Raw genomic sequence first — 12,109 nt, 5'->3', positions numbered from 1 at the left:
GCTATTTAGATCGCCGGCTCTCACTCACATGTGTTCATTCAAACTGCTTTGTGCCTTGATGCTAACCTGTCTTGAAGCTCTCATGCTTGCAAGCATACCTCGCTGTCGGAACCACGCTGCGCTGATCCCTGTATCCCGCTACCGGATCATCCGCTCTTGCCGAACCTCTCCTCTGCTACATTGCTATTAGTGATAAGTACCCCACAGGGGAAACCTCTATAACCTTTATACTAAAGCTTACACTATCTAGCTCTGCATACTAAGGACTATTACTACATCTGCATTATCTAAGATTGCTAGCTCTTGAGCCTACTACCACCTGTTCTTGCACTGGGTTGATCTCTCTTGTATGTCCACCTGCTACTCTGTCATCTGCTACCATACATGATTGCTAAACCTATCTGCATCCCATCTGCTACTATCTTACTTTCAAGAACATTTCCTTTCAAGTGTCTGTCATCTACCATCTCTACCCAACCTGTCTCTTCAGCCTATCATCACTGTGTTACTATATACATAAGTCACTCTAGGAAACATCTTATTGAGTGTGTGTATTTACTTGCTGAATTGAGATCCTCCACACATGATGAGTCATTGAGAGTTGGGAATGGTGTCTCAGCGTTTCTCTTACATGACTACTGAAGTGGAATATTTCTGCAGCTGAAAATCCACATCATACATAAAACGCAGGAGCGTTACAATTTGTAGCTGATGACTATTTTTTTTCCCAGAAACTAGTGCAGCTCCTCTTTAATGTAGAGAAATGTGATACATTTTATTGGTTAACTAATGTTATTCAAGATGTAGGGTTTTGGGTAAGTTCCTTTATTGCTTATGCAAATGGAAATCGTAAAAAGTCTGAAAACAGGACCTAACAGGTTTTGAAAGCTTGTCTTTAAAATCTTAAAGTGGACCTTTACCCTAAATAAAAAGTTATTTTCTTCTGCCTTGCCCCCCCCCCTCCCTCTCACACATTAGGATGTATATATTTTTTAAACTTCATAGTGCTTTTGTGCAGCAAAACAGCACTTCTGTTTTTCTAGTCTAGGCGAGAATGAGGTTTGCCTCTTGGATTCTTCGTGTGCGCAGATGTGCCACAGAGCCCTGCAGGACATTTGCACACACACAGGCTTTGCTGTGCATGCACAAAGACAGAGCTGGTATCAAAGTCCCAATGCTTGCGGTCTGCAAATGCATGCAAAACTAACACCTGTAAACAGATGTGCCACATGGTTCTGCTGGGACCCAAAGGCTGACAGGGCTTTTCGGCACATCTGTGGACACACCAGACTAACAAAGATGGTAGTGCTGGGGTGGCAAAGCCAAATCTAAAGAGGCCTCAAGTTCCTCTTTAAACTCTTCAATAAAGTGTATAACGCAACTCCAACTTTCTACAAATCTAAAAAAAAAACCTTCTTAACATTCACTTTAAGTATCACTCATTCCTGTATACTTTAAGTGTTTTTATTTTTTGTTTTGTTTTTGATAATTTACTATTTAAATCTTCCTTGTTAAAAATAAAATTATTGTACCAGAAAAACTGAGGTACTGTGTAGGCTGTGATCCTTGTATGCTTCTCACTGTCAATTGTGACATGGCGTTGCCTTTTAATTATAAAGACATTCAAGGAACAGTTGGATAAATATCTTAGCACTGCGCATAACCCCTTAGAAGGTTTGCCAATAGATCACCTTGAAGTACAGAAAAGTGAGAATAGAATGCAAACATGTACATGGCACAACAGATATCTTACCTTCTACTATATTTCTGGCAGATGCAAGCATAAGAGCCATTCCCATATCTGCAGTGGCATCATCTCCCACACCTGGTGTATTGGTGACTTTTATACCATAACTTGATATCAGCTTCAGATCCAAGTGATCCACACCTACTCCAGAACTCGATATCGCTTTAAGATTGGGAAGAGAATCTAGAAGTTCTTTGGTCACTACAGGCATGTGCCACCACAACAAGAGAGCCTGTACCTTTGGGGCATATAGCTCTCTGTTGTTGTTCAACTCATCCAGGTATAAAATATGGAAGTGCTGTTTTACAATGTTTTCATATTGTTTTGGAAAACCCTTGGATCCACCGATGTGGGATAACAGTGCATAGGGAAGTTCTTCCATTTCTCCTAAAAAATGTATGGAAAACAATTGATATTTAATGCTTGTTTTAACATAGAAAAAAGTGCACAGTTATTTGTACAACCAGGACCTGATTGCTGCTATTGTAGCCTATTGGCAAACAACCTTAGGAGCTCTAAAGTTAACCTGCCAGGCATTTTAAACTTTGTAAGTGAAGGTCCTGACAAAAAGTAGGTATTTGTTACCTTGAAAAGTATATTCAATATGTACCTCTCAACTTTATTCACTTTGTTACAAAGGCTTGACATACAGTCAGGTCCATAAATATTGGACATCGACACAATTCAAATCTTTTTGTTTCTATACACCACCACAATGGTACAAATACAATAAGACTTATTCACAAATTGTGGATTACTTGACTAAATATAAGCATAGGCCTCTATTTAGCAAAGCAAAGACTGAAATGTATAGTGCAATTAGAAAAAGTGGTTATTCACAGATCTCACTAAATTGTTAAAATCTTAACTTGTATGCTATTATGAATTGCCTAGCTGTGCTCCTTACATAAAGCTTTTAGGTTAGGTTCACATCTATGTGGGTGCAGGACTGTGTGTATGTACAGTACCTGACTTTTGGGTTAAGCTCCACCTATCCAATAGGGCAGGGCTTAGTGTCAAAATCAAGAAAGGCAAGGAACTTTACTGATTAGGCTCTAGCAATGGAGAAATAGCTTGTGATCTATTTTTTTTTCCATTATGGTGCACCACATTTTATGGGTGTTGGGGTGACTTTTTAAGATGATTCATACTCAACTAATTCTGGTGTTCTGCAATAAAGATTATGGTACTGCAGTGTGTGTATATGGGCCCTAAAGATCCAACACTGCATAAGGATTTGCACTCAAAAAGTAGGAAGAACATGGAAATGGATTTTAACTGCAATACAACTCTACAGTGAAGAGGGAGTTCCAATACAGTAAATGGAGCAGATGTTTAACTCAGATGCACAAGAATAGCAGAAGACACAAAAAAGACTGGTCATAAATGGCCTGGTATAACTGAGTCAGTTCTTGCTTGTTGTTATAGCTGGTATGAAAATCACCTAGCAAGCAATCATAATTGCAGGAGCCTGTCGATGTCTGCATCAGGTGTGGTATTATAGGGAGTCTCGGCACTTCTAACGAACCAGATGTTCACTTCGAAGAACATTTGCCAAACAGTTAAAAAATGTATAAACTGCAAACATTCTCTGAACCTAATTGAAGTCTTTGGTGGATCAATCCTGCAAATTAATTTGACCTTTTTTTTAAGGCTGATGGGAAACAGATTGTCATACAAACAGCATAGGGGGCTGGGCTACTACCAGGCAGAGCATGTACCAATGCAAAAAAAAAAAATATTTAAAAAAGTTACCATTTGGCAGAGAGCAACACTTTTTTTAGGAGGCTTAAAAGGGAACATTAAAGTGGAAGTTAAGTTCACCTTTTAACGTGTACCTACAGATAAGCCTATAATAAGGCTTATCTGTAGGAACAGTGAATATCTCCTAAACTTGCACTGTTTAGGAGATATTGGCACAGCATGCAGCCAGTGACATCACCAGCACATGCGATCTGAAAAGGCGGCATACCCATGCCTTACTGGGGGCCATTCATACAACCGCAGTCCACGAACCCAGAAGGAAGACCGGGCGAAGATGGAAGAGCCAGGGAGCCGTGACTGCGCTGCGCTGGAGGGCTCCATGTCCAGGTAAGTCTTTCATATTGTGCTAGTATGCGGTGCATACTAGTACATTATGACTAAAATCTGCAGGGGGCACATTTTTTTTTCTAGTGGTTAAATACTATTTTATATGTGCACAGTTCCTTCAAATAACATGCTTGGAGGGTGCCCTAAATCTTTTTATGAAGTAGGGCACCTGTACAGAAGCAAAAATGCCATTTAAATTGCCAGTACATGATACTTCCTAGATGCTTTGCTCTGTATGTAAACAAGTAGCTGGGGATTCCCTACAACATCTATACCAGACCCTTCTCACAGCACAGGTTCTGATGTAGACTGTAAGGCCACAACCCACACAGAAAAAAAACAGCGGGCTACCCCAACCTTATCCGAACATGTTTGCGTGGCCTTAAAAGAGTGTGTGTGTGAAGGGGGGGGGGGCAACGAGTGTGCGCTGCACTCCCCCCTCCTGAACCACACCAGGTTACATACCCTTAACATAAGAAGGGCACTGACAAAGCACAGTGTCTTCATGTTAATGAGGACAAGGACCCCATCCCTGGCCTAGTAGATGTGGGGGTCTGTGAGGGGAAAAGATGTCTCGTCAGAATATTGAAGCTCCCTTTTATTAAAGGGGTCCCTGGATATCTAGCCCTCTTACGTAAAGGAGTAAGGGATACATAATACTCCTGGTTACTCATTCACTAAAAAAAGTTTAACCACTTCTGGACCGGAAGGATTTGCCCCCTTAATGACAAGGCCATTTTTTGCGATTCGGCACTGCGTTACCTTTATGGAAAATTTTGCGGTCGTGCAACGCTGTACCCAAATAAAATTGATGTCCTTTTTTTCCCACAAATAGAGCTTTCTTTTTTTGGTATTTGATCACCTCTGTGATTTATATTTTTTGCGCTATAAACAAAAAAAGAGCACCAATTCTGAAAAAAAAAAAACAATATTTTTCACATTCTGCTATATAACATTCCCAAAAAAAAAATGTTTTCATCATTTAAGGCCAATTTGTTTTCTGCTACATATTTTTGGTAAAGAAAAATCGCAATAAGCGTATTTTGATTGGTTTGCGCAAAATGTATCGCGTTTACAAACTAGGGGAAAGATTTATGTCATTTTTATTGTTTTTTTACTAGTAATGGCGGCGATCTGCGATTTTTAGCGGGACTGCGACATTCTGGCGGACAGATCGGACCCCTAACAGTGCTAAAAATATGCACTGTTACTGTAATAATGCCTTTGGCGGGGATGGGGTTAACACAGTGGGTAATCAATGGGTCCTGCAAACGTCAGGAGTTGGGGGTTGCCATCCACCAACTAACTCCCATCCCACTACTAAACAGGCCCACTGCACACTCATCTGCAGTCCCCCCCCCCAACTCCTGACGTTTGCAGGACCCTGCATGGATATGTAGCCACTAGCCCCCCCCAGAGCAGTGCATCTCCCCGTACTCTATACCGCAGCTCCGTAGCATGAAAAACGATCTGCCTCCGCCCGCTGTAGTCATCTCCATAGTTTGCAGAACCCTCCATGGATATGTAGCCAGGCAGGTTCTGCCAGAGCATTGCATCTCCCCGTCATCTCCGCCTCCACAGCCATCATCTCCGCCCCTCTGCAGCCATCATCATCATCATCTGCCGAGTCTCTAGTGTCTCCTTGGCTGAGTCTCCTCCTCTTCTACTTCCTGTACCGCAGACAGCGGTCATAGAGGAGAGGGGGAATTACAATTACAACTACTGCCATCTGGTGGCAGTAGATGTAATTGTAGTAACGCAGCCAAAACTAGCGGCAACGGCGTTACAGGGAGAGAATGAGTAATCTGATGGATTACTCGTTACCCTCAAAAGTAATGAGTAATCCATTTACTTTAACGCAGTTACTTCCATCACTGGTCTCGACCCAGCGATGTGCACAAGAGCAGCAGTGCTGCTCTCTCTGTGCCATTGGCTGCCACTGCTGTCAATCAGTCCAGTGATGAGGAAGCAGGGCCAAGCCATACTTGGGGGAGGGGGGGCGAGCCAGAAGCACCAGTAGGGGACCTGAGAAGAGGAGATTCAGGCCTGTTCAGTTCAAAAATGATTGTACAGAGTAGGTAAGTATGACATGTTTGTTATTTGAAAAACAAATATAACTTTAATATAACTTTAATGTCCCTTTAACGTCCCATGATGTCCAAAACTAATGTCCCACAATGTCCAAAATAATGTCCAACAAAGTCAATGTCCAACAACGATCCTCTCCCACTGATCCTATTCCCGTAAATGACAACTAAGCTTAAAGACCATCATTCACAGCAAGATAGTGGTTGCTTGGACACCGGCCTAGCAACCATTGACACATCCCTGGCCCCATTCATTTCTGGCCAGGGAATTCCCCGTTTGGCTGGTAAATGTAAACAAAGGGGTTGGATTGCTAGCTAATGCCATTGGCTCTTTTGGACAATGACATCAGCCAGCATCACCGACCCCACCATTTACAGCTGAATGAGGCTGGGAGTGTGTCATTGGTTACTAGGATGCTGGCAACCACCGACATTTCAGCACCCGCATCTCCGAGTTGAAAGCGGTCATTCATTAGTGGTGGCAGTAATACTAACTGCACAGCCAGAGGTTTGCAGTGGCGGGCAGGCGGGTGAACAGGCTGTTTAGTTTTCCCATTCGCTAAAGGGCAAACAGAATTTAGGGCAAGCCCTGCATTGTCCAGACTTAAGCCTCAAGATTGGAGGTATAGCGCAGAGTGGTACTGCGGACATATTGAGATTGATTGTGCCGCGTCCGCAATGATATAGTGTTTATGAATAGGGAAAAATTTTGTTACACCTTGTTAATGTTTTTGTTCTTTTTTATATAAAATATTGACTTTGCTATCCTCACTCTGTTATAGAGAAATGCAATTCTTAACCCTTAAGGCTCCTGAAGAAGCGTAATTTAACACGAAACATGTCGAGCAAGCCAGACTACTATCTGGAGATCCTCACCTCTTTAAGTAACCACCCTTTGTCATTCAGGAATTTAACTTAGGCCCCGGAGGATTTGGCTGCTCAAAGACCAGGGCCTATTTTGTGATTCGGCACTGCATCACTTTAATGAACAATTGCGCAGTCGTGCAACACTGTACCCAAATGAAATTGACGTCCTTTTTTTCCCACAAACAGAGCTTTCTTTTGGTGGTATTTGATCACCTGTGTGATTTTTACTTTTTGCGCTATAAACAAAAAAAGAGCGACAATTTTGAAAAAATAACAATATTTTTCACATTTTTTTATATGAAATCCCTCCCCCCCCCCCAAAAATGTAAAAATCTAAATTTTTTAACATTTTAGGCCAATTTGTTTTCTGCTACATATTTCTGGTGAAAAAAATTGCAATAAGCATATATTGATTGGTTTGCGCAAAAGTTATTGCGTTTACTAACTACGGGAAAGATTTATGTCATTTTTATTGTAAAATGGCGGCGATCTGCGATTTGTTTTGCGGGACTGCGACTTTGCGGTGGACAGATCGGACCCTTGACTGACATTTTTGACACTTTTGTGGGTACCAGTGACATTACTACAGTAATCAGTGCTATATATATGCACTGTTACTGTAAAAATGACACTGGCAGGGAAGGGGTTAACTTTATTAGAGATCAAGGGGTTAAGTGTGTCCCTAGGGGCATGCTTCTAACTGTAAAGGGGCGTGGCTTTTGATGTACCACAGAGATATACGATCCTACATAGCAGGATCGTATGATCTCTGCAGTTACACCAGGGAGAATGACAGACGGCTTTGTTTACATCAGCCGCCTGCCTTTCTCCCTCTCCAGCGGGAGATCGCGAGTGACCGGCCACTCCGATGTCCGCCGTTCACTTGCGCAGGGATGGCAGTGAACGAGCAGGGGCGGGAGTGTGCCTCCAGCGGCGCGCACTCACCCCCTATTGGCTCGCGGGCGAATGATGTACCCATAAGTCACTTTGCCCAGGGGGGGCTGACCACCACAGTATATGTACTTGCGGCGGTCGGCAAGTGGTTAAGAACCATTTATGTGCTTATATGTTCCCCACAATCATACTTGGGGGCTCCCAACTTATGTGTAGGGGTTGATGGTGATACCACACAATATATGTTGTGGTCCATTAAGAAATGGCATAATGATATTTTTATAATGCAATATACTTTTTTAAAATGTCTTTGTTATAGTTTCAAAAAATTTGTATTTTTAGGCATATTTTAAGTGTATTGTGCCTTTAAAATCCCAAAATGTTCTCCTATTCATAAACACAGACTTAAGGCTCGGTTTCCACTAGTGCGACTTGCGGTGCGACTTGACACATGTCAAGTCGCACAGCAAGTCAAAACCCATTGTTTTCAATGGGGCACGTTTCCACTGCCGCGGCTTCAGTTGCCGCGACCTCAAAAGTAAATCGTGTACTACTTTTGAGTGCGACTTCCCTCTATATATGAGGGACAAGTCTAACTGAAGCCGCGGTTTACTTTTGCTACGAAGTCGTGCTAGAAGTAGCACGACTTCGTAGCCGCACTAGTGGAAACCTAGCCTTAACCTCATCACCACTCACTTAGCTGTCTCATTCAAGAATTGCCAGAAACCTCACTCACTGCCTACCCACCCACAGAATTCTTCCCAGGTTTAGCCAGCCTAACACCTCATAAAGAAACCGATTATACAAATTGACAAATTAATTTGTACGCTTTAATAAAGTGCTAAAATTTGCAGCTCTAAATCATGGTAAAAGAGACAAAGTTCAGCCGTACATACCTCAGCCACAATTCTCTCGTCTCACACACACTAATGCTTTGCTGAAGAGCAAAAAGAGTTAATTAGTTACTTAACCGGTTATATAAGTTTCTATACAATTTGCACACAGGCATGTGCTTACATTGTGATTTTTACAGTTCAACAATTGTATTTAACTGCGAGCAATTTGTTACTTGAGCTGAGAAAGTAAAGGAGACCCAAAAGGACTGATTAGGCAGTTCAATTTAAGTTTGTGTCTTTTTTTTTGTCAGTTGAATATAAAATGATTCTGAAAGATAATTATTTGCACCTAGCTACTTAACTGATTCATCATTTTGGAGTTTCTTTTTTTATTCTTCATCTCACATATTCACCCAAAGTCTCTAATGCCTCGTACACACAATCAGAAATTCGGACGACATAAATAGCTTTTGGAGTGATCGTACGATAATCTGATCGTTAGTACACAGCTTTCGAGAGCCGACAGTTCATCCAATAGAAGGGACCAGCACAAAAACTTCTTATACGATACTAGGTTGTACTATTTTTTTTTATTTTTTTAGATCCAGTGCCACTCCTGACCAAACCCTTCTGTTTTATAAAGGCATAAAATCTTTTGCTTAAGATGAAGGGATTTTTGGTTGCTTTTAACCCTCACTATAGATCACAGTATCAGTAGTTGCAGTAACCTGGCAATTCTTTTCATGGGTGAATTCCCTTTTCTGAAGCTTTGAGAAAGGAGGATACATGTAGAAATGTATTTCCTGGTTAATGCACATGATCCAAAATTCTACGCTACTGCACCCCCAGTATTCTGGACACCCCCACTGTACATAATGTGTAGCAGGGTCACTGGGACAGCAACGGAGTAATGCTTTGGCTGTTTAGGTTCACACTGCTGGCAATGGTGGGCTGTTTCCATATACCCTCTTCACTTCACTTAACATGTGAGTGAATTTTTTTGATTATTCTTTATAATAATAATAATACATTTTATTTATAGGTGCTTTAGAGTCGGTTCACACTATGGCGACACGACTTTGGGGGCCACTAGTGAAGTTGCCGTGCACCGCGACTTTGGAGCGACTTGCACGGACTTCACATAATGGAAGTCAATGCAAGTCGCTCCGACTTCGGTCAAAAGTAGTGCAGGAACCTTTTTCTAAGTCGGAGCGACTTGAGTTGCTCCTATTAGAACGGTTCCCATAGCACTGAATGGAGCACCAAGTCGCCTGACAAGTCGCAGTAGTGTGAACCAGCAGTTAAGGAACACCCAAGGTCACCTTAAAAAGATAACAAAAAAATAAAAATACAAAAACTACATAACAAAAAAGTAACTAAATAAAAAACATTACATAACCATTAAAGTGGTTGTAAAGTCAGATGTTTTTTTTTATCCTAATGTATTCTATGCGTTAAGATAAAATACCCTCTGTGTGCAGCAGCCACCCTAATACTTACCTAAGCTCCATCTCTATCCAGGCAATGTTTCAGGAGTGTCTTGGTTGCCCTGGACTCTCCCCCATTGGCTGAGATGGTAGCACAGCGCAATTGGCTCCTGTTGCTGTCAAAGTCATTGAACCAATGAGGAGAGAGAGGGGCGGGGCCGGGCCACGGCTCTGTGTCTGAATGGAAACAGTGAGCTACAGCTCCGCTTGAGTGCCCCAAAAGCAAGCTGCCTGCTGTAGGGGAACTCAACAGGACGGAGGGGCCAGGAGAGCCAAAGAGGGACCAGATAAGAAGAGAATCTGGGATGCTCTGTGCAACACCACTGCACCGAGCAGGTAAGTATACCGTTTTATTAAAAAAAAAAAAAGACTTTAGTTTCACTTTAAATTACAAAAACAAATCAATGAAGTCAGACAGAGTGTACTAGTTTAAAAAGATGAGTTTTGAGACACGATTCGAAAATGGATAGGAAATCAATGTTGCGGATGTCAGGTGGCAGGGTGTTCCAAAGTCAGGGGGCAGAGCAGCTAAAGGCTCTCAATCCAATAGTGATCAAGCGGGCAGGTGGAATATTGAGATGAATGGAAGAAGAAGGCCTGAGAGTGCGGGATACTGGCCAGCATACACTCCACACCCTTCTCCTGTACAGTGGCGGAGCTAGACTTTTAAAACAGGGGTGGCAAAGGGGTGGCAAGGTATTATTTTGGGGGGTCAATATACAAAGTGTTCAATTACACTAAAAATACATTTCCTGTGTGTGCTGCCGCGTTATGTTTTGTTTTGGAGCCGTTTGGAGCACAAAGGAGTTGCTTGTCAGCTTAACCAATGAAAAGTGTAGCAGCAACAAGTCCCCCATATAGACCTCCCCCTGTACAGTAGGCCAGGGTAAGGTGAGGTCCCATCCCCCATATAGATCCCCCTTAAAGCATGCCAGGGTGAGGTGAGGTCAGAGGACCTCACCCTGGCCTACTGTTCGGGGGAGATCAATATGGGGGACAGGACCTCACCTCATCCTGGTCTACTGTAAGGGGGGGATCTATATGGGGGACGGAACCTCACCTCACCCTGGGCTGCTGTAAGGGGGGATCTTAATGGGGGACCTCACCTCACCCTTGCCCCCCATATAGATCCCCCCTTACAGCAGGCCAGGGTGAGGTGAGGTCCCCCATATAGATCACCCCCTTACAGTCAGCAGACCAGGCGAGATGACCAGAGACTGCGGATCTAGTACAGGAGATGACCAGAGACTGCGGATCTAGAACAGGAGATGACCAGAGACTGCAGGTCTAGTACAGGAGATGACCAGAGACTGCGGATCTAGTACAGGAGATGACCAGAGACTGCGGATCTAGTACATGAGATGACCAGAGACTGCGGATCTAGTACAGGAGATGACCAGAGACTGCGGATCTAGTACAGGAGGTGACCAGAGACTGCGGATCTAGTACAGGAGATGACCAGAGACTGCGGATCTAGTACAGGAGATGACCAGAGACTGCGGATCTAGTACAGGAGATGACCACAGACTGCGGATCTAGTACAGGAGGTGACCAGCTAAGTAACCATTTTAAAATTCTACCTTACAGCAATGTACACAGATTTTACATATGACTATCAGTGCTGCCCTATATGCAAAATACAAAGTGCTCTTGGTGCATAAATGATATAACAAATATCATACAATAAATCATCAAAGTGTCATCATGATCATAGAATCACATATATAAAATGTATAAAAGTATATAAAGTGCCAAGTGATACTCTAAAAAAAATATATAAATAAATACTGTGCAATTCTTGTGCTATCTCTAGTCCCGCAAAGCCCTTGGATACAGTCACAAAAATAAGGTGCAAAATATTCATTAAGGTGCCTAGTGATTCTCTGCAGGAAATATAATAATTATAAGAATATGTCACTCTAGTGCTATCAACAGTCCCAAAAAGTCCTTGTGCAATGAGAAGGTGCAAAAAAACATAAAGTGCCAAATAAGTGATGCACTACAAGCTTAAAATCAGGTAACCATGTTTACTTCCTTGTGGAATCAAGTGGAATATCACCCTTGCTGTGTTCCTGTGTGCACCCACCTACTTGCCATCCG

The 12,109-nt window shown here is 42.5% G+C and overlaps 1 protein-coding gene across 1 annotated transcript in view; it reads right to left on the bottom strand.

The window, feature by feature from the left end:
• Positions 1 to 8,623, bottom strand: part of LOC309556866 (putative 2-ketogluconate reductase) — a 30,523-nt gene extending 21,900 nt beyond the window's left edge. The window contains exons 1-2 of the mRNA XM_082259391.1: positions 8,583 to 8,623; positions 1,754 to 2,134 (exon numbers count right to left, since the gene is read on the bottom strand). Of these exons, the coding sequence (XP_082115517.1) occupies positions 1,754 to 2,129 (376 nt within the window). The 5' untranslated portion in view covers positions 2,130 to 2,134; positions 8,583 to 8,623. The remainder of the gene's footprint in view (positions 1 to 1,753; positions 2,135 to 8,582) is intronic.
• Between the last annotated feature and the right edge of the window lie 3,486 nt (positions 8,624 to 12,109).

This window comes from Pelophylax lessonae (assembly GCF_965119305.1).
Source record: "Pelophylax lessonae genome assembly, chromosome: 5".
Taxonomy (NCBI): Eukaryota; Metazoa; Chordata; class Amphibia; order Anura; family Ranidae; genus Pelophylax; species Pelophylax lessonae.
The sequence above is the reverse complement of the archived record's forward strand: the minus strand, read 5'-3'. Positions and strand labels throughout refer to the sequence as shown.